The sequence below is a fragment of the Protopterus annectens genome, chromosome 11.part0 (assembly GCF_019279795.1).
Source record: "Protopterus annectens isolate FY-2018-M chromosome 11.part0, PAN1.0, whole genome shotgun sequence".
In the NCBI taxonomy this organism is placed as follows: Eukaryota; Metazoa; Chordata; order Ceratodontiformes; family Protopteridae; genus Protopterus; species Protopterus annectens.
The window spans coordinates 1,219,307,287-1,219,331,534 of NC_056745.1; the positions used below are offsets into that span (position 1 = coordinate 1,219,307,287).

The 24,248-nt window shown below is 36.8% G+C and overlaps 1 protein-coding gene across 1 annotated transcript in view; it reads left to right on the forward strand.

The window, feature by feature from the left end:
- LOC122814859 (regenerating islet-derived protein 4-like) overlaps positions 1–13,265 on the forward strand; it is a 37,920-nt gene extending 24,655 nt beyond the window's left edge. The window contains exons 4-6 of the mRNA XM_044087139.1: positions 1,349–1,486; positions 10,860–10,974; positions 13,108–13,265. Coding sequence (XP_043943074.1) covers positions 1,349–1,486; positions 10,860–10,974; positions 13,108–13,175 — 321 coding nt within the window. The 3' untranslated portion in view covers positions 13,176–13,265. The remainder of the gene's footprint in view (positions 1–1,348; positions 1,487–10,859; positions 10,975–13,107) is intronic.
- The last annotated feature ends 10,983 nt before the right edge of the window (positions 13,266–24,248 follow it).

Consider the following 24,248-nt stretch of genomic DNA (forward strand, 5'->3'; position numbering starts at 1 on the left):
CTTATTTTCACCTCTCTTTCTCCACCATTTTTGAATAAAGTATTGTAAGAAATTTGCCAAACTGCACACAAAGTATGCTGCAAAGCTTTCAAAAAGGAAATGAAAAGCATGGCATCCCTAAATCTACTGCTGGATTTAAGTATGGATATAAGAAGCCTATGAGCCTACATGGATTTATGGTGTGCTTTGTGCCACTCGAGGCTATAAGAAGGTGTGGGACAGTTGGAGTAGTATAGTATTTCATGAGCAAAATCTAGGTAATTTAGGCACAGGTGCTGGATATATTCAAGTCAGTATCCTTGCTGTGTTTTAGCATGGTGACCTGCTGCAAATCTAGTAACTCAGTTATAATCTTCACTAATATATGGAGAAGAGAAGACTAAAGCTTAATGAATATATGCTCAAATACAGACAGAATGGAAGATACACTGATGCAGAATCACAATGAGGAATGGATATAAGATAGGCCTTAGTCCAGAAAAGATATCCAAATGTCTTTGAGTTAATACATTGGCTGTATGCTTAGAAACCTTCACTTGATCACTTGTAGTGAGCCTACTGAAGCTAATTACTTTAGACAGGAAGTGATCTGAAAATATATAGCTAGGTTTTCTGATTTGTAGCTAGCTGAGTCACTGTTTACATTCTTGGGCTACTTACAGGTAGATAGCATGGCTTTGCTTAATCACATTGGGATTAGTATTAGTACAAGAAGAATTTATAAGAGCTAGATGTAATGGTTAGACTGATTCAGTGAAAAGCCTTCTGATGGATTGCAAATAAAATTTTATTATTTAATGCTATAGGGTTGCAACCTGTATTTATCTTCTATGAGTGACCTAAAATGATAGGAGACTGATCACATGATTTGAGATTTATGAAATTCATTTGATAACACATAAAAAACATAACTCAGTGGCCTTAAATATTACAGTCTAAGGCTATGTATAGAATTGTTATTACTGAGATTTAAGGTGTTACATGTTAGTTTTAGATGTATGCAGACCACATGAAGATGAGCACTTCATTGCATTTATAATATGCAGGCATATGATAGATACTAATTAGTCAGTTATGAGCATTAGATTTTACAAAACCTAGGCCAGAACATTATAGATCACTGTTTGTTAGTCAAAATGTATGTGATTATTACTTCTCTTAACAAATGATCACTGTAATACATGCAATGCAGTATATAGGCCAAATAATGTTCACTTAAATTTTGCAAATGAATTACTTATGAATGATGCTGCTTTCTGTTACAGCTGTCCAAACATAATTGTTGCACTAAGAAGTAATATTTCATCTTCTGGCCCAGGTGTTCACTCATGATTTTTTGTTTTCATAGTTTGAATGTCAGTCTTATGGACATGGAGCTCACATAGCATCTATCCTTGATGAATCAGAACTCTCTGTTATTGCATCACACATTTCAGCCTATAACAAAAAAGAAACAGTATGGATTGGTCTTCATGACCCAGAACAGGTAAGAGGAATTTCTTTGTTTTGTAAAAGTAATGGTAATTTAGCTTGATAAATTATGGAGGAAGGTTCATACTAAGATACACAAAGTGTGGAAACTAAGTGTTAAGGAAAACAAAGGCAAAGATTCTACACCATCCTTACTTATGTACGTTAACACTAATAATACCTCTTAACTTCTTAGGTTAAGAAATTTGGACAAAGCCTAAAATAACAGGGGGACAAATGCCCAAAATAGGGACAAATTTTAAATATTGCTCTTATAAACTTAAAAAATTGCTATTATAACATGATTTGTGTTGGCATGCATTTTCTGGAGAATTTGAAGTCTGAAACTCAAATGTATGTCATTATTTGGCGACTTCAACCCTCAGTAATTTGCCAGCAAACCACAAATTTTAGCAGGAACACACCAAAATTATGAGGCCAAAATCTCGACAATCCGTGAAAATCTGGACAGTTGAGAGCTATGATACTAACCCTAAGTTCAACCTAACCATTATACTGGTAACCCCATGTTTAGTTTTATCGCTGTAGAAATAGATTGTTTTCAGCATTGTTTAGGATCAGGATTTTTGTAATCATTAACAGTCATAATTTGTGTTTTTTTCAGGCTTTTGTTTCTTTGGTTCCTTTAATTACCCATATACACAGTAACTAAAATCTTTCATTTTTTTAGTCTTGGCAAACCATTTCAACCTTTATATTTTCTGCTTAACACAAAATTCTCACAGTTGTAGGATACCTCCCAACTCTTCAGATTTGGAGTTGCCAATTGTTTTTTTCAAACTTGTGCTCCATCCCTCCTAAAACTGGATAGTATTTTGAGAATTTGCATGTTAACCGTACCAGTATTTTAAAACAAATCCTAATTTGTGGCCTTTCCCCTCTTTTTTGTTTGCTTTGTCTGTAACCCTGAATGAAAAGTTGAGAGGCAAAACTAATGCATTCACTGTTTCAGTGAGAACTGTTTTAACACTGGAAGTGTAGACATATTATAGTTTAAACTAGGGAATTGCATTGCAATTAACTTTAACTGCCAACATTATTAATTTTTTACAATAATGTATCCTTATCACCATCTTTGGCAGCTGACCTTAGAGTATCTCAACATAAAGGTAAGTTTACTAAATCCTTTACAAACAACATAATGCTTAACAGTGCCTTCTCATGCACTGTTCAATTAGTAATGATAAAAATGTATGTGTGTGTGTGTGTGTGCGTGTGTGTGTGTGTGTGCCTTCTCAAGCTCTGTTCTCTTAGTAATGATAAAAATGTGTGTGTGTGTGTGTGTGTGTGTGTGTGTGTGTGTGTGTGTGCCTTCTCATGCTCTGTTCTCTTAGTACTGATAAAAATGTTTGTGTGTGTGTGTGTGTGTGTGTTTGTGTGTGTGTGTGTGTGTGTGTGTGTGTGTGTGTGTGTGTGTGTGTGTGTGTGTGTGCCTTCTCATGCTCTGTTCTCTTACTAATGATAAAAATGTGTGTGTGTGTGTGTGTGTGTGTGTGTGTGTGTGTGTGTGTATGGGTATATATATATATATATATATATATATATATATATATATATATATATATATATATATAGGGTCTACATCACTTCATCGAAATCCTATTTCACTGACATTCTATATATAGGGTCTACATCACTTCATCAAAATCCCATTTCACTGACATTCATTTTACTAGACCAAATCATCTAAAATTCACAACACTGACAACTCATTTCACTGAATCTCATTTCAACGACAGCTTAAAATTCTAAATTTCACAACACTAAATGGGAAACCATACACAATCAAACACAACACTAATGACTACCTCTTTCCACAACTTAAAAACTACTTTATATGTATTCATATATTCATAAATAGATTTGCTAAACTTTCTCTATTTTGTTTACATAAAAGCAAGCACAATGCAAAATTACTGATACTGGAGTTAAAACTATAAAATATTTGACCCAAGTGACAGAATGTTCAAAATAGCCTGTGATAGACATGAAGATAGAACCAAGAAAGGAACTGGTAGGGCCAAAACAGAAGCTACATAATTATCTTGTGACACCCGCAGGCTCTAATTACCTGTAGGTCCCCTCTCTCTTCTCCTGTAGCAAACTATTAAATGCACAATAACACCAGAGAAAAACCTTAGAATGAAATTTCCATTCAAAACACAAACTACTGACTATGGAGTAATAATGACAGAAAGCCTGCTAGACAAACCATTAACTGAAAACATTGTGAAGGAAAGTAATCTATTATGTTAGTTAATATTCATGTAAAAAACAGTGGGATATTATATTATCTCACTACACTTTATCAGGATTTGACGTTGGTAAGAACCAATTATGGAAATGTTTGTAATTAAGCAGTGCAGTCCTTAAACTGTGAAGTGCAAAGGACAATTTCATCAGGCCATCCCAGAATAAAATATTTAGAATCAATGGGTTTGTAGTCCACTGCCTGTACAAGCAAAACTATGCCAGTCTTTAAGCTATACAATGTAATATATGAAAACAACTTAAAGAGGACTAAAGAGTCTGAAAGATGCCAATGAACAGAAATAATTGTTAATTCCAGATGGATATGTGTCATAGCATCAAAACTCACACACTGACAATTATCCTAAACTTATAATGACAGCAAAATAACTCAAAATACACTAAAATGTAATTTCAATGAAGAATAAATAGAAATGTAATAAAGCCATGTTTTGGTGGGGGCAAGTGTTTATGCAAATGTTTTCTTAAATATACAAACTCCAAGGCTGCACAACTGCAAAAAAGGGCAACGGTTGCCTACACTAAAACTTTATTCCACATTTCTCTGTAGAACTGCAAACAGTAAAACACTAACATAGAATTTTGGATGCATTTCAAATAAATCCAAAACATTCAAAAACCATCCGAAATAAACTTTACCAAAGTACAACATCAGTTGAATGCAAAATTTTCATTAAAAAATCATTGAAACTGTCATTCAATGCTTTTGCCACAACAAAAGTCCCATTGATAAAATTATCACTAATGGCATGTCATATTTCCAAGCTCTCTCTATTTTTATATATATATATATATATATATATATATATATATATATATATATATATATATATATATATATATATATATATATAAAGAGAGACAGATATAGATATAGATATGGAGAGACAGAGAGATGGACAATGAACACATAAAGCTTTCACAAGTACGGCAAGTGCAGAGGCCCCAAAAAAGTCAAGTTCAAACACAAAAAAATGGCCAGTCCTCCAATGAGAGGAAGTTATACAAATTTAATGCATACATGTTTGTATGCATTAAATGTTTATAACTTCCTCTCATTGGAGCTGCGGTGGTGGTGCTGCGGTAGTGTTGTCGCCTCACAGTAAGACGTTGTACTGTTCGATTCTCAGCTAAAGTGTCTTCTGTGTGGAGACATCCATGAATGGGCGTACTTTCGTTGAAGGCTGTGTGTCAGGGCTGGCAACTCGATATGTAAAAATCTATTGCCAATCATTAGCAGATCGGAGTTCCGCTGTGGCGACCCCTAACCGGGAAAAGCCGAAAGATACAACAACTTCCTCTCATTGGAGTGCTGGCCATTTTTTTGTGTTTAAGCCAGAGAGATGGCCAATTGATGGAATCCATGGTCCTTGAAAACAACTATTTTGTTCATAGGTTCATAGGTTCATAGGTTCATACTAGGCTATCTGCCCGAGGGCATTTACAAGCCTAGCCCATAGTTTTGTGGCTTACGCCACCCCTTTAGTATGGGGAACTATACCCATTATTTTGCTGTGCCTCTGTCAAGCAGTGACACTGAGGTAATGCCTGGGGTATATCTGCGATCTCCCATCCATTGGTCAAGATTTCTCTTGAACAAGGCCAGCGAGGTGCTCTGCCTCACATATACCGGGATTTTGTTCCACAGCATAGGGAGTCTTTGGGTGATGAATCTATCCCTCCAGCATGTCCTATTAATAGCCGTGTCGAGGTTTAAGTCTCCCACCCTTGTGGCTCTGACGGATCTAGATTTTTTGAGGTGAAGCATATTCATCAAATCTGGGTTTGACATGGCCTTGTATGTCAGGCAAAGGTCACCTCTGAGCAAGCGGTAAGCGACTGAATAGAGCTGGAGTTCTTTCAGTCGGGCAGCATAGGACAGATTTTTGAGACCCTTTATCCTTTTGGTGAGGAACTGTTGTGGCCTCTCCAGCTGCTGCAAGTGTCGGGTCAGATACATTCTGAATGGGGCATTGTACTCAATCATTGGTCTGATGAGTGATGAGTACAGGGAGACTATGACCTCCCTTGATCTAGATGTGAATCCCTTCATGATAAGGTGGGCAATGTAGAAGGTCTTCCTAACTACTTTAGCTACATGGGTGTCGAATGACAGGCTACTGTCAACCTGGGTCCCCAGGTCCCTGATAACTTCTTCTGTGCTCAGTGGATTGCCACCTATATGGTAGCTAGGGGTAACCTTGTTTTTCCCGAAGGGTATGACTATGCATTTTTTGGCATTTAACTTTAGGCCATGGCTCTGGCACCAGCTATCCATCTCTGTGAGACCCTTCTGAAGGATATCTGTGTCAGATGTGTTTTCGACTATGGCGCCAGTTTGCAGTCATCTGCAAACTTTGTCAGCCATAACCCTCCTGTGTTTGCTTGTACTTCGGAAAAGTAGATGCCAAACAAGAGTGGGCCCAGGACTGAGCCCTGTGGGACACCACTTGTGACAGGCTTTGAGTCTGACATGGCGCCAGCAACTCTGACCCTGTGGGTTCTGTCACTCAGCCAGTTTGCAACCCATCTTGTGATGTATGGGTTAACATTTAAGCTGATGAGTTTTTCAATGATATCCGAGTGGGGTATTGTATCGAAGGCCTTCGCCAGATCGAGGTAGGCTGTATGGACTGCCTTTCCCTCATCAATGGCTTTGGTGACTGTTTCGAAAAAGTCAACCAAGTTTAAAAGGCATGATCTGCCTTTGACAAAGCCAAACTGGGTTGGATCCAAAGTCTGCAAATTCCTTATGTCTTTATTTATGAGGTCCATTATGATCCTCTCCATGGCTTTGCAGATAAGGCTTGTCAAGCTAATGGGCCGGTAATTTCCAGGATCGGTGAAGGCACCGCCTTTGTGAAGTGGGACCACAGTTGCAGTGCGCCACTCCCTGGGTACGTATCCAGAGGTGAGACTATGATTAAACAGCTGTCCTAGCTGTGGGTTTAATTCCTCGTTGAGTTTGTGGAGCACACAGCCAGGGACACCATCAGGTCCCATGGATGCTGTGTTGTTTGCTTTGGAGAGAGCAGTTCTCACTTGGGCGTTAGAGATGTTTGGGGGGCTGCAATCGTTTGGTATAGATATCTCTCCTTTTGGGGAGGGGAGAAGTTTGCACTGAACCTGTCAGCCAGTATGTTGGCAATGTCTGTAGGATCAGTAATCTTCACATCATTTTGAACTAGTTCTGAGCATATCTGGGAGTTTCCTCCCAGGTTTCTAACATAGCTAAAGAAGGCCTTATGATTGTCTTTTGAGTCTTTAGCTATTTTTCTCTCAAAATTTGCTTTGGATGATTTTATGAGAGCTCTTAGTTTTTTACTTATAGTGATCAAAGGTGTCTTACCTTTTAAGGATTTTGCTCTATCTTGTAGTAGCTTCCTCCTTTTGTTGTAAAGTTTGTTTATGGCTGGGGTCCACCAGACTGGACGCTTGCCTTTGGTACAAAGAGTCTTTGTTTTGCTTGGGATTGCCTTATCCATGCAGTCCTGCAGGTGCTGGTAGAAGGCATTTGTAAGTGATTCAGTGGCTTGAGTACTGTTTTCCGCCGACTCGGGGGCCTTAAAGGAGACCACACCAGTCTTTAGAAGTGTGAAGTCGGCTTTCAGAAGTTCTTTACTGTGGTCTTTTTATTTCAGGTGGGGGTGGGATGAGGACCTCCAGCGAGATTAGTTTGTGATCTGATCTCACCAGTGAGGGGTATACTTCCAGTGTTGAACATTGTGCTCCCATGTTCGTGATGATGAGATCAAGTATGTTTTCTCCTCTTGTGGGGATGGTGACTAGTTGTTCCATGGCATTTGAGTTTATGAATTCCAGGAACTTTTGGGCTAGGGTGTTTGGGCTTGAGTAGTGTTCCCAGTCTATATTAGGGTAATTGAAGTCACCTAGTATGATGGTGTTTGGTGATACATTTATCCCTCCAGTGTTTTCAGGAAGGCCATGTGAGGTTCCTGAGTTTGTGAGGGTGGCCTGTAACATGCTACAATTTGCAGAGCAGTCTTGCCTATGGTTAATTGCACCTGGATGGTCTCCGATGCATCGTGCGTTGCCACCAGTCTTGAGGTGTGGGTGTCCTTGATGAATATGGATACCCCCTCCTTTCTTGGTATTGTCCGGATTTTGGGGCCGGAACGCATGATATGAGGTAAAACCTGATAGTGCTGGGGTGCTCTCAGGAGCCTTGAACCAGGTTTCTGTCACAGCACAGACATCGATGTTCTGCATACTGAGAAGGGCCTCGAAAAGTCGTGCATTTTGAGATTTAGACTTCTGGCATTGAGCAGCATTACCCTTAGTTTTTTTCCTTTTTGTGTTCTAGGGTGGTAGGTTTAGAATTTGAGCCTTGCCTAAAAAAGGCACTATGGGGTGGCAAGAGCCTTTGCCAATATCCGGAATCCCAGGTGTGACAGGTGCAAGCCATCCCTTGCGAAGCAGCGTGGCTTGTCCAGCATGTCATCCCAGGCAGACAGACATTGGATCCCCTTTGAATGACACCAGAGTTTAAGCCAATTGTTAAAGCTGATCATCTTATCTCTGTATTGTGGCATAATTCTTGGTGAAGGTAGGATACTGCTCAAGGTCAGGGTCATACCTGCCTGGGCTACATAATCAGAGAGCTCCTCAATGTCTCTTTTCATATAGTCCAAGGAGGTACATCTCAGGTCGTTTACACCAGCGTGGACAATGACTTGTGTTTGAAAATCAATTGTTTAGGCAAAGGACTGGGGTAGCTATGGGGGCCATTTGTGCCCCTAAGTTTGCTAATGCAGTCCTTGCCTATTGGGAAGTTAATCATGTTTTCAATTCAGAATTTAAGGGTTGTTGGACATTCTATGGTAGATACCTTGATGAATTGATTTTTTTATGGAAGGACAGTAGAGAGAAATGTATTGAGTTTGTAGACTATCTAAATAAGACCACTGATTTCCTTAAATTTACTTTTACTATCCAGGGTGATGTAGTTAACTTTTTGGATGTGACCATTAGGAAGAATGCTGGAATGAAAAGATTTGAGTCTACTATATATAGAAAACCTTCTTATTCTAATACCCTGTTACATTATGGAAGCGTGCACCCCATACATCAAAAAAAAATCTTCAGTTAAAGGCCAATGTGTCAGTTTGGCAAGAATGGTTTCTGATGACTTTGATTTTCTTAAGGAATATGAAGTTCTAGTATCATGAAGAGTTTTTAACTGGAATTTTCTTGAAAGTTAATGGAAAAAGAAATACAGGGTATTTTACCCCCCTGTTAAGGGGAGGTAATATGAGTAATACTATTGAGAAAGGTGAAGAGGGTAACTCTAAGAGCTTTGAAAGTGCTTTGGTTTTAACTTATAGTAGTAATTACCTTAAACTAGTGTCAATAGTAAACAGAAACTTGAAGGTTTTTTGTGCAGATGAACAATATAAAGAAATAGTGGAAGAGAAGCCAGTTATTGCCTATAAGAAGAACCTGTGCTTTAAAAGTTTACTTGAAAGTTGTCGTTGTTTATCTTTCGGCTTTTCCCGGTTAGGGGTCGCCACCGCGGAACTCCGGTCTGCTAATGATTAGCAGTTAGTTTTTATGGTGTTGAGCTGCCAGCCTGACGCCCAATCTTCAACGAAGGCACGCCCATTCAATGCATGTCTTTTGAACCCCCACTTGACTGCAGGGAGGACATGCAGACTCCACACAGAAGGCACTCCCAACCCAAGCCGAGAATTGAATGGGAGAACCTCTTGCTGTGAGGCAACAATGCTACCGCTGCACCAACGTGGAAGTAGAAAACTTTACTTGAAAGTAGTGGAGAAAAATCCGTAAGAGGGAAAATGGTAAAATGTGGCAATTGCCCTCTGTGTTCTTACACTGCAGAAGGGGATACGTTTTTTTTTTCTAGAAGGATTTGGTAAGATCAAACTGTACAGCAGGTTCAATGTGGTAGTAAGGGAGTGGTATCTATGGCCCTCTGTAAATTCTGTAATGTATTCTATATCGGGAAATCCAAGTTAAGTCTGAGGAAAAGAATTTACCAACATACTTATGATATTAGGAAAAAAGATGACAAGAATGCATCATATAAGCACATAGAAAAGATGCCTTGCATGAGTTTAAATTTGTAGTTATAGATAAAGTAAATCTGGGACAAAGGGAAGGGCATAGTGATGAGTTCTTGGAATATTTAGAACTCAAATGGCAGTTAAAAACAAATGCCACGGCTACTCCTGGACTTAATGATGCAATGTCCTTAAGTAGTGTTTTAAAATTAAGGGCTGCATATTTTATGTGTTCAAAAAGGATAAATGATTTAATTTCTATTTTTAGAAGTATTTATATAATAATATGTGTTATGTTTATATTAATAAGAGTGTTATAGTGCATTGTACTCCTTTATATATGTACATGAAAAGAACTAAGCTTACTTGTTTTATTTGCTGTCAAGGTGATGCTAATTAAGGGGTGGGTTTCTATGGTGAATTTGGTGAGATTATAAAAGCTGTGATTTTATGTTTAGTCTGTATTCTGATTAAGTCCTTGGAGAGTGTGGATGAAAGCGCTTACTAAAACATTGTTTTGGGTACAGGCTGTCATTTTTATTTTGTTATTCGGTTAATTAAAGGAGTTTGTAGTGATTAAACTTGTTTTTTTTTTTGTATGTATTTATTCACGTCTCACTTTATGCTGGTTATTGCTAGCATTTTATTTGTGCTGCTTTGGACAGGAAGCCATTTTCTTAACTGTAAACTGTCGTGACCTACACTTATACAGCAAGAGCAAAACGGCTGTACTTGAGAACTTATTTAACTGTCAGTTTTGAAGTGTTTGCAATGCATAAAGTGGCTATTTTGTTTATTTAGCATATTGCAAATAAATATGAATAGTTAAGCCACAGTAGCAATATAAACCATATAAATAAGCCCTCTTCCATCTATAGACAAACTGAAAAAAAAAGTAAATGGGCATTTTAGGCAGTAGACCCATAAATGAGCTATTCAAGTTTGCTGCATTATACAAGTGCCATTGTTCTTTTACATGTGAATCTGCAGTACATTAAACTATGTTCCAATAGAACTGTTGAAAGTGGATATTGAAATTTTTTTTTTGTTTGCCAGAACCGCCGTTGGAAATGGATTGATGGGTCCATGTACAACTACAGGGTCTGGGGTACTGGTCAGCCTGATAACCTAAAAGGCAATGAATACTGTGTGGAAATCCGACCACAGGAAAGTAAGTAAAATGTTTTAAAACACCGGTATGCTGTACTCTGCTATAATGCGTCCTGAGAAGGTGCAGTATTCCTTCATACCCTGCATGGTCCACTGTCAGTAGATTTTACATCAGTACATAATTGTGTGTTGATGATCTAAAGTTTAAAGATGTTTAGCTGAAAAAAGACAAAGTTCAGATGACCAATATCTTGTGTTTTTCTACGTTTAGAAGACTTTTGTCCTTGTAACTAAATAAATGTGATTAGCAGTGTGACAACTTCATATGCTGTAATTTATGAATTATTTAGTGTCCATTAAAGATATATGATTCACAAAAACTTACAGCTGAAAGGAAGGCATTAGTCAGAGATATGTGATAATGCAAAATCTGGAAGAAAGGTGTTGTAAAGGAGATGCAATCAGTTCAGCCATGGGAACATAACATCTGCTACTAGAATACTGTCTGGCCTTCTGGCTATGCTCAGATTTTGCCCTTAGGCACACATCTGTCCCTCAGCTACTCCTCTCTGACCTCTCTTCAAGCTATCCCAGACTTTCTTCGGTTCCCTGGCTCATGTTTTGCTGCATTAAATGGGCTTGCGCAAAATTTGATTACCCAAACACACTCTCTAAGAAAGAGGATTCATGTATCTATCGGTTTTCTCTTTTGAATGATTATAGTAGCCACTTGCCATGATAACTAAAACTAAACACTGGTTAAGCCATAACCAGAAACACTGTGGAAAAAATTAAATTTCCCCTTAAGGTAAAGATTTCAAAGGAAGAAACATTATTTATTTATTTATTTTACATTTTTTGACTGGGATAGTCCGACTGGATATATGTCCATTTTCAGCGGAGGCCAGGGGAGAAAAGCTCCAGTTACACAGTAAGAGACAAGCATAATTATCAAAGTAATTACAGTGTAGCCCTCAAGTAGGGTCTTACAGTAGACACTGTATGCCACATTATACAAAACCAGCAGGATTACAACAAACTGTTTTGAGCAAGATGTGCATGCAATACTATATAAGTAAGATAGTTTATTTGGAAATTAATCTGGGTTGGTACAGGGGCAAAGCCAGTGCATATTAAGATACTGTTTGAGGCCTTTTTTGAAGAGACTTAGAGAGGGTTAAAGGGTAAGTGTGGAAGGAAGTGAGTTCCAGGTTTTGCCATTGAAGTTAAATATTATCCTTTACAAACTATGAGCTTCATAGCATTCAGTAATTAGTTATCCTGTTATTACATTCCACATATTGATGACACTAAGAGAGTTTTACATAGAATTGTCAGCCATGTAGTTGAGTGTGTACTAAATGCTACTGGCACACTATACCTGGTAGGGTATATTGCTTCAAGAATATTTTAACAAAAATCCTACCCCACTCCTGTAGTACTGTGGCATGAAATACCAGTCCTTATGTTACATTTCCCCTACTCTGTCACACAGATGAAGCACTGAATTATTACTAGCATAACTGAATGCTTCAAAATGTGTTCTAGAACATCTATAATTGCAAATGTCATCTGTACATCATTACTGACCAGAATACCATATGCCTTGAGCAGTGCAGTATAGCTTTATAGTTTTTGGGGGGGGGTCCTGAGGAAGCAAATAGAAGCTGTCCATCAATATGATGTTTAAGTTAAGGACTGATCTCTGCCTGATGTGCATCACAGCAGAGGGGCTGCTCCCGTACTTTAACTAATGTGGTATGCTGTCCTTCATGGACCTGTGGGGTAAAGCCGGCCCTCATACTTCCTGTTCTTTCTATCTTTGTATCTGTGTATGTGACTTATTGGAATGTTTATTTGTATTTTTTTGTTATATGTCTTATTATCAAAAAATATGATACAATCATGAATTACTTAATCTATAAAGCTTTGAGAATTATGTTGTAATATCTACGATTTAGAAAGTGACAGTAACATCTCACAGCATCTTACAATAAGACTTATGTAGAATTAAGTCATTTGTTCATTATTTGACTATGGTACACCCCTTTGATTAATCCTACCTGTTGTATTCTTATGTTGAATAATACCCATGCCCTTTAATTATTTTTGTCAGTATATATGATTTAAATAGCACCTGCAGTGTCTGTATTTAAAGGTTATAAATGTTAATACAATTTATTTGTCTTCCTAGACTTCAAGAAATGGAATGATGCTAATTGCAATTCTGAACATCACTTTGTCTGCAAATACAAGCCTTGAGGAAGTGATACTTTATCATAACAGCTATGCTTCTTTTTTCTGATTGAAATGATGTAGCATGTTGTTTAATAAATACATTTGAACACGGTGCTGATGTATTTTCAAATGACTTAGTAAACAAAAGACCTTAACTTTAAACTCCTGGGTGAGAAATGTAACCTACTCATGATGACTGGGATTGTGTTTTGTCTTGTTCCTACTACACATCTTATTATGCTAAACACATTTGTTTGAAGAGTGGATACTGACGACCAGGCCAAAAAATGTTAAAAATATATATTTCTTTTGATTAGAAGATGATATTTCTGGCATAATGACCTTTCTAGTCATCTTTGTTATAAATAACGGTTATTATCATATGGATGTGAGAGTCTCAGTAGATTACAGCCTCCTGATCCATCATGGCTGTGTTTATTAAGTTTTTCTATATCACCACATATTTAGCTGCTAAGACTGGCAGCTCAATGGAGCACTGAAGCCTTTTCACAAGAACACTGACTTGTGGTGGTACATACGAATTTCTTTAGCTGTATAGTCTGCAGATTTTCTTATTTAGTGGATAAAATAAAGACCTTAATTAACTAAAACCAATATTTTTCTTATACTGTCTGTAAAAGAACTGTGTTCTTTGCTGTGTGAATTCTAAAATTACCTTGCTGTTTTTTTTTCTCCCTGAAGGCCAATCCATTCATCATACCTTATGTGAAATAATACATTCACATTTCTCCCTGGAATAGTCAACATTGTATTTTCAGATTCTGGCCTTGTGTCATCATACATCATAAAATTGTGCCCTTATGTTCTCATGCATATCTTTAGTTCTACTTGGACCACACTGATACACCTGAAATAGTTGAAATGTTTTTATGAAGTCATTTTTCTTTCTTTCCTTTTTTTTTTCTTAAAGACTTTATTTACTAGTCTCTTGTAGTCAGATGATTTTTATGATGTCAGGTGCATGGTATGCAATTTTTCTGTTGCCTTTCACTGATCTGACACAACATCCTTGTTTCCTTCTGATTATGTGGTCTCCAGAACTGCACACAGCATTTTAGACTGACTAGTCACAGCTATTAAACAGAGAGGAATAACACCTTTCTGTATTCTACTGGTGATGCCTCCTCACATGTATATGTAATCTACTTATGAGCCCTCTTCTAATACATTTGTGTTCTAGTGGTGATGCCTCTTCAAAATTACCTGTTCACTCATTATATTGCTTCTCTAAAACATCTGTGATCTTCTGGTAATGCCTCTTTTCATAACCTTGTGTTGTTCTTGTGATCCCTCTTTGCATACAAGTGTTCTAAGAGTGATACCTTTTCACATGCATCTGCAATCTTCTGGTTATGCCTTTTCTCATTCATTTGTGTTCTTCTAGTAATGGCTGTACTCATACATTCCAGCATTCCACCAGCCTTCTTTTCTGCTCTTTCTTCTATGTTGCTTGGCACTGGATCCTCTGATGTGATCATCTCTACCTCCTTTTCCTCGTTTTTTTTTTTTTTTTTTTTTTGCTATTCCTGATTTTCCAGATGTGTATCCAGTTCCTGGGTATTTCTATTAATTCATTTACTTTTCTATATTTCTGTTTTGCTGCATAATTAAGTATCCTAAGTAAAATAATGCTTATTTAAAGTCTCTCTCTTCCTTGTCACTTATAAATGTATTGAAAGGGAAAGTGGTACTATATCTATCGACATTGTTTCAAATAAGTGGATATCATTTATTGTTGTCTTCTGACTTGTATAGTAACTGTTTTACTCTTATTAACAGTTTATGACTGTCTGTCTAATCAATGTATGAGGTCAGTTATTACTATTTTTTTATTTTATTACAATTTGATATCATAGGTGTAAAAAGTCAACACACTTGACTTTAATTGCCGAGTACAGAGGCTGTCTGTGAATATAAGTGAAACTGCTGTCATTTACTCAAGATTGCCATTAGTCTGAGTTCACAGGACTGATGTGCATTTGTGTGAAGATTATAATATTTTACTGTAGCTACTGTTTGTGTGATACAGAGTAGAAATATATTACTGTATACACAACATGCAATATAACAGCTAAACATGTATGCTAAAGCAATTTAGTGCACTGAGACAAAGCAATGAAAGAGTGCTGGTTTACAGTGTAGTTATTTAAATACAGTGACCCAGTCTTTTGAATAACTCCATTTTAAAACACTATTTCTTCCAGATGTCTGGGCATTTCACTTTACAAATGCCCCATCATGTTTACCCTGTTAGGCTTCACAGAACCTTCATTCCCCATGGGTCTAGTAATGATTATTGCTATATAATATAAAAAATGTTGAGTTTAGTCTATAAGCCAAATGCAGCAAGTTAACAAATTAATGGTTAATGTTAATGTTTATCAGACTTTGGATAGTACATTCTTATTAGTTCTGCCGCATGGCTTTCCTGGCCCTGATAATTCCCCACACAATTCAGATTCATCTACCTTCCTGAGCACGGTTAAGACCCAACCAAGGAGATTGAACAAGTGAGTAAATATCTGGTTCATAGGTTCATAGCATTCATAGGTTGGTACTAGACTATCGGCCCTAGGGCCTATACAAGCCTAGCCATAACAATTCCCTGGCTATTTCTTCCCACACTATTTACTTCCCTGGACCCCTATCTAGCAGGGCGACTGACATGATCCATGGGGTGAATTTCCTTTCCAGTGGTAATTAATGCTTATATTATCCTTCAAATTAATTTATATAGTACTGAATTTACGCTGATGGACTTTTACTTGTCATTTGTTATAAGTACTTCCCTTATTAATGAAATGGTGTTATTTCCATAGATCTGGACTAAATCCTGACTATAATGACTGAATGAAGAAACATGGGGGAGAGAGAATTTAAGTTTGTGGTGTCCTTCAATAGAAAGCCTTTTGTGAACTTAGAAGTATAAGGTCCACCTTCTGATAATGCATCTAATATAAATTTAGGATGCATATGAGGATGTCTTGTATAAGTCAAAGGAAGAGTAATTAGGTGAAATTAATTACTTCAAATTATGTATAAATATTATATTAATGAAACCAGTAGCACCTTTACTGTTATACTATAATTTATTAATTTTACTTGTAAATGAGTAATATAATCATTGATAAATTTTCCAATATAATTATAAGTGCCATATTATTATCCATAGCACTGGTTGCATATTGGACCTCAGATCTGCCCTTAACATGTTTGATATTTATTCAGGCTATGCCTGCAAATGGTCTAATGTGAACAGTATAAAAACCTTGGTAAACAAAATAAATACATAAATATTAAACTGGAATAATTTACTTACCCTTTGATACTTTATGTGATTAAATAATTAGCTGCAGTGAACTTTTTCTCTAATTATGTCTCAAAAATACAGAATATTTTGTCACACCATATATATTCCCTCCCCACATTCACAGCCTTTCAATTCTCATCAAGAGCCTGCCTGTCCTCCCTTCCAAAACTGTGATCACAAGAAATTCTTTGCAATTTCAGCCCATTCTACCAGTTCTCACATCACTTGCTCTCTTTATCTAAATATGTTTGTTAACCACATGTTAAACATTTCATCTCTTGACCAACACATTCATATTTTTTATCCTTGTCTCTGATCTTTCTCTTGGGTTAGCTATAGTCTATTGTATAACTTCTTTGAGAAATTTCAAGTCCTATACTTTTCATATTTTATCTCTTGCTCCTAACTACTACGTTCTGTTATGATATCTTGACATCACCTTCTTCTCTTTACAAATGTAATCACTTAGCATTAGCATTTTGAGGGTTATTCCTTTTGAACTTGTATTTTGCTTTTCCCTGTACTTTTCTAACAGATGCTATCTAAATCAAATTTTTTTAGGCATTGTAACGAGAATGAAGTTGAAAATGAACCTTTATGGTTCAGTTCTCCTATTTATTCAAAATAAATGTAATTGATGAACTCAAATATTAAGCAAAAATATAAAACAACGATTAACACAAGTATTAGGTAAAAAAATGAAGGCATTACATAATATATTTGGAGCTTACCAGGATTTTAAAGGCTAGCTACAGAGCAAGCTAGATATAGAGACTTATTATGCTAGAAACAGAGCTATTTGCAAGATGAATGCTCTATCAGCTGATACATGTGACTTTCTTTCAAACCTGCTTTCTAACTGCATTTCCTAATCACCATTCAGTGTAGAGCAATCTATGAGGCTTGATTTATATATATATATATATATATATATATATATATATATATATATATATATATATATATATATTGCTGGAGCTCACTGAACATTTAAAGTAATGTAGCTGTGGCATAAACAATAGGTAAGTAATATTGTGTTCCTGCACAGTGCTTATTTTACTCTAGACATTATTTTTCTCAAAGGAAAACCATTAAATTACCTGTTGTATTAAACAGTTTTAGATTGGACCTTAGCATTTCTTTTTGCAGTAGCTGATGTTATTTATTTTTAAGACAATAATAAAAAAAGAAAAGAAATATCATATTTCCTAAAGCCTGTCACTTATGAGACAGAATTCTATGCAATCATGATGCATATATGTATGAAAGATTTATCGAGCGCTCAGAGTTTGACATTATTTCAGTCTGCACTGCCCTTTAATTTTTAAAATCCAGATCAAGCATTACAATATTAGCTGCTTGCATATTGCTATTATTCAGATATTTTGTTTTAATGAGTCCCAATTTTATAATCTTTTAATATCGTGTTTTTCCTTTGGACAGCATAAATTCAGAATAAATTATTTCATCAGAGGCTGATTAATATTTTTACAAAGCTAATTTTCACTCCAGCCATACCTTGCGGAATTTCCAAAGTTTTGTCTATCACTGTTTAAGGAATGCATGGCTGTAATTCCCTATCAAAAGGATTGCATTATGCTGTATGAGCATTTACAGTGGCTCTGTGATAGTTTATGTTTGGGCAGGATTCACTTAAATGCTACGCCCTACACTACCCCATATCCCGCATGTGTCTTCTATTGCAGTAACAATGTGCAGGAATTCTTGCATACTCAAAGAAGTATATTGTTTTATGACAGATGTTTTATAGCAGCCTTTAAAATCATGGATTTATTTTTCTTAACTCATGTTTTTTATTGACAGTAAGATAATTATCTGTGCCTTAGGAAGACCACCTTTAAACAAACTATTGCAAAATTTATAATATTTGATATCTGCCAAGTATACTGTTTCATTTTATGCTTTTTTTAACACTTAGTTGACTTTTTTAATACCTTTGTCCTTATATTTACAGAAGTAGCTGAATTTAAGTATTACAGTCACTGCGTATAGAAAGACAAGGCTGATTTGGCGACATTCAGCCCTGTCTTTATGTATTTAGCGATGTTTTGTGTAAGGGTAATTTACTGAACATATTCTGAGGAGAAGGTTTAGGGTCAACTATTTTTGAAACACAGAGAAGTAAAAAAGCCATTGAATCAACTGCCTGCATACTTTTATGTACAGTTGTTTAACTCTCTAAGAACCTGTTTTCCGCTGTGCTGATGGTATCTGTTATGTGTAAAACCTCAATTTAAAGATATCAATATTTTTTAAAGACATTTCTCTTTTTGATTTCTAGTTAAGTTTTGTTACTTACGTTGGATGTTTGAAGTCTCTGCATGCTTTTTCCCTATTTAGAAATGTTCTGTCTAGATAGATATTATTCAGTTGAAATCTTCATTCCTAAAGTTTCTGAAGCTGTTGCAGTTTTGAGGCAGATTCTCCTTACATGAAATTCAGTTCTTTACAGATTAATTTTCTGCTCTTTGGGTGGGTTCTACATGGGAAGTTCATGTTTTTCCTATGCTTGTGTTGGTTTTCACTGGCATCTCTGGCATCATGCCACATTCCAAGGACACTCTGGCAAGTAGATTGGAGATGCTACATAGGTCCAAGTTGTAACACTGTAACATTTGAGTTTGGCCAAGACAAAGAGATGACTAGGATGTTCTTAACTCTATCTATATCTATATCTATAACTATATGTATATATATATATATATATATATATATATATATATATATATATATATATACATACACACACACACACACACACACACACACACACACACACACACACACACACACACACACACACACACACACACACACACACACACACACACACACACACACACACACACACACACACACACACACACACACACATATCTATATCTATTTATATAGGTTTTCTTCAACCCATCAAAATTACGCTTTATCGAATGTTAGTTAACCGAATCCACTTTTACATGAAAACGCACTTTCACAAATAATACTACACCAAAGAGTTGTCATAGATTGCGGTACAGTGAGTATAAGGGAATATTCCCTTTTCCCCACTGTAGTGTGATCTCAGAATTAGTATAAATAAGCAGCGGGGGAGTGGGATGTGTTTGTCGTAGTTTTTTTGTATGTGTATTTTTTGTTGTGGTTTGGTGTAGTGTTATTCACAAAAATGTGTTGTCATGTAAACGCACTTTTACTGAAGTGGGCTTGGTTAACTAAGATTCGATAAAGCATAACTTCAATGAGCCAGAGTAGACCCATATATGGATGGTGCTGTAGTGCAGTGGTAGTGTTGTCGCCTCACAGCAAGAGGTTCTCTGGTTCAATTTTCAGCTGGAGTGCCTTCTGTGCGGAATCTGCATGTCCTCCCTGCATTCATGTGGGTTTCCTCCGGGTGCTCCAGTTTCCTCCCATGTTACAAAAGACATGCATCTGGAGCATTTCTCCCTGGGCCTCCTCTGAAAATTGACTTTGTTCCAAGTCGGACTTTCCCATAAACAAATGTTAAATAAAATAAATATATACACATTGAGAGAAAGAGAGGGAAAGACTCAACAATCAGTCTTCCAAACAAGCAGGGTCTATACAAACTAACTGAATCACACTGGCCAATATTACTTATCACGCGCCTCTCCAAAATAGTGGGAAGAGAATTTTTCACTAAGCCAGCATTTACTTAAAAAGCTATAGACTCACAAGAAAACAGTAACACTGATTCCACAAACATCTCAGCAATTTCACAGTTAATATCTCTCTCTCAATAACAGCTATCTGAATAACATGGACAATATAAAACATATAATGCAGTCTTAACAGATTTATATACTTAAGTGAAGTCTCTATATACAGTTCAGCCTCATAACTTATTAACTTACCTCTCAAGCTATAGGGTGAAGGACATTAAACTTGCTTAGTTTTGTAGTTGCCCACACCTCTGTTTTTTCATGGTTAAAGTTGGCGTATTTCTCAGTCCTTCCCACTCACATGTCAGTATCTGTTGGGCAACTATAGAGTTCTGTCTAGAAGCAATTTTATCTTTGACTGTCATGAATTCATACCCCTCAGCCTCTTAGCAAAAGAAATCTTGACAAAGCCTAAAAAAAAAAAAAATAGGGACATATTTAAAATATTGCTATTATAAACTTAGAAAGTTGTAAGAATAATGGGTTCTGTGCTAGCATGCATTTTCTGAAGGATTTAAAGTCTGAAGCTTAAATCTTTACCATTATTTAGTGACTTCAATTTTCAATTAGTTGCCAGAAAACTACAAATTTTAAACCAAACAGACCAAAATATAAAGCAAAAATGTGGCCATTCTGTGAAAATCTGGGCATTTGAGAGCTGTGAGTGAATTCCAAATGCAGTGTCTCTACCAGTTATTTTCTTGCTTTTCTTTGTTGATAACCTTTAACCTTGCAGTGTGGATTTCTCATGAGTCTCCAGATGTCAACAGGAATGCTCTTTGGACTTACACATGGTCAGTACCTTGGAGAACAAGAATGAAGAAGTTCCTTAACTTTAAGAAATCTGAGTCAATGTGTTTCTTAGTCCTGCAGAAAGACTACCCCTCTTCCCACACCTTGTTACAAATGTTAGTCAGAATTTTTCTTAGTGATTCAGCTCCTCAAACATTTTCACACTTTCTCTGTCCCCACTAGCAGCTATTAAGCATATGTGGTATCCAGTGCATTGGCCGAAGGCAGGCCCTGCTATGAACTGCAACAGCAGCAATACTTACCTGATTACAACCTAAAATCTGATTGTCTGAGGAAATATGTGTAATACTGGGTGCTGCCCTACATGGTGTCTTTGAAAAGGTTAGAAATCTAAACTACAATGTTGAGACTACTGCAAAGACTGCTGTAAATTATCAGTTGAATAGTCTGTCCAGTGTATTTAATCCCCCTTTGTGGTAACAACATGATATGTTCTTTTCTTCCATTTAATTCCACTAAGAATATGCATAAGGAAACATGAAATCAGTATCAGGAGTAAGTAATAAATAGCAACCTTTATACACATCTTAGTGAAAGAAAATGTACCCAGGGATTTGATTTTTAAGTACTGGATGTGTACACAAGTGGTTAGCTAGGTAGGAATAGTATAATACCCACTATTTGTGGAAGAGACTGCCTTGTTAATAATGAATGATTATAATTCCCTATCTCTGCTGCAGTGCTATGAACTCTTGTAAACCTCAGTTCAGTGTCGGACAATAGAAATTAGATGCTATTTAAATCTGATGTTGCTCTATTATATATACCAGTTTTATTGTGGTATTTATCAGTTTTTAAAGTGTCAACTTTATCTTATCAAACTATAGTCTAAATAGGTTCATAGGTGTTTATTACACTAATGACCACAATGGGGCTTTTTAAGCCTAGCCATGTATCTCAAATCTCTGCCAAGTTCTGATGCCCTTGATAAGTGTAAGCAGGGGCCTGGGAGATGAACCATTTACCAGCTGCCTGAATCCATTAGAGACATAGGTGCCAAACCAGGGATGAATTTCCTGTTCCCCATCCAGTTGTCCAAGTTGCATTTGAATTGAGTTAGGGAGGACATCTGCTTCACATTGAATGGGGAGCTGGCTCCAGAGATAGCATAGTCTCTGGGATACATAACTTTTTGTCCAGCAGGTTCTATTTATATCACAGGCAAGGTTTAAGTCTTTAGAATGGGTAATGGTTTAAGTATTTAGAACAGGTAATGCTGGTGCTGCTCATTTTGTGGATATGCAGGAGGTCCATCAGAGATGGGTCTGACAATGCCTGTATGCCAGGCATAGATCTCCCCTCAAAAGGGATAGAGCCTTGAGGTGGTCTGCATAGAACATTTTACTTATGGACTGTATTCTTTAAGTGAAGATCTCCTGTGAACATTCCAATTGCTGGATATGCCTGGTTAGGTACATGCCAAAGAGGTCATTGTGCTGAACGATAGGTCTGATGAATGACAAATACAGTAGAACAATGACTTCCTTGGACTTAGATGCCATACCTTTGCTTATAAGTTGTGCTACATGAAACAACTTCCTCACTACTGTAGACACATGACTGTCAAAGGCTAGATTACTGCCTATGTGTGTCCCTAAGTCCCTGACTATTGGGTTAGCTTGAAGGGGTGTGTTGTCAATATGATAGTTACCAGGGGTGGATGATTTCCTGAAGGATACTATTATGCATTTATGCATTTATTGGCATTTAGTTTTAGTTTTAGTCCATGACTCTGACACCAGTTGTTTGTCTGTGTCAGCCCCTCCTGGAGAACATTTGTGTCAGTGTGGGATTCAATGGCAGTTCCTAATTTGCAATCATCTGCAAATTTACTCAACCAGAGACCACTGACATTGGCCTTGACTTCAGAAGTAAATGCCAAAAAGGAGCTGTCCAAGGACTGATCCCTGAGGGACTCCACTTGTGACTGGCCTCTTTGTAGTGGTGAACTCCCCAAATCTAAATTGCTGGGTCCTGTCTGTGAGCCAGTTGGTTATCCACAGGGAAACACATGAGTTTGTACCTAACCTCTTGAGTTTGTCAACAATGCCTGAGTTGGGTATTGTGTCAAATGCCTTGGCCGTGTCAAGGTAGGCAGTGTGAACCATTTTGCCCTCATCCATTGCTTTGATGATCTTCTCAAAGAAGTCCACCAGGCAGAGTAGGTATGACCTGCCCTTGGTGAAACCAAACTGGGTTGTGTCCGGTGTCTGGGGGCTTACTATATCGCTATTGATCATTTCCATGATAATTCTTTCCATGGCTTTACATATAAGACTAGTGAGACTTATGGGTCCAGGGGATACAGATGCCCCACCTTTCTGCAGAGGGTACTTCCAAAAAAGTAATTTATTTACATATATACATATACATACATACATGCAAATATTTCAAGCATGGGCATTAATGCTCTTCTAGCCTGCCAGTATAACAAAACAGTTGACCCATAATAAGAGTCCAGCCTTTTCTTAAAAAATTCTAATCTAGTACTTGCTTTAATGCAATTTGGTAGTCTGCTCCATGCATCAGCTACTCTCCCAGTCAACCAATTAGTCCACCTCTCATTCTTACAGAATCGTCTTCATTGGTTATTGGATGATTCTCTACTTCTTTTGATAACCCAAGCATTCCCAGAGGTAGTTGTCTCTAAATGCCCTACATACCTGATAAGGATATCCTCTTACAAATCTGTATGAGACAGTGTACAAGTTCAGATATTTTTTCTTTCATAATAACTTAAATTTTCACATCCATGAATGCTCTTATTATAGTTCTGCTATATTCTTCCTAGGTTACTCATGCTTGTTTTCTTATAAGGTTCCATATTGTTATTCCATAATCAAGTTTGGGTCTAATGTATTTGACAAACAATGATTTCTTAGACTTTATAAATCTTTTTGTACAACCTATAGTTCTATAACTATAATTATCCAATTGGTTCAAATAATTAGATAAACTCAAAGCTGGAAATACCCATATACCCAGGTCCTTAAATGAATCTACAGTTTTAATCACTATGTGCTATATTAAATACTCACTTTTCAGTTTATGTCTTCCAAATCTCATATGCTTAATTTATGATGTATTAATCAGAATATTATTCTCCTGTGCCCAAATGGTCAATTTAGTCAAGTTCTTTTGCAGACATGCCTTATCTGTAACACATGTAATCAGTTACCCAACTTCAGGTCATCTGCATACAGACTGTACAACACATCAGATAAAAAAGATAGGTTTGAATGATATAATCTAAAC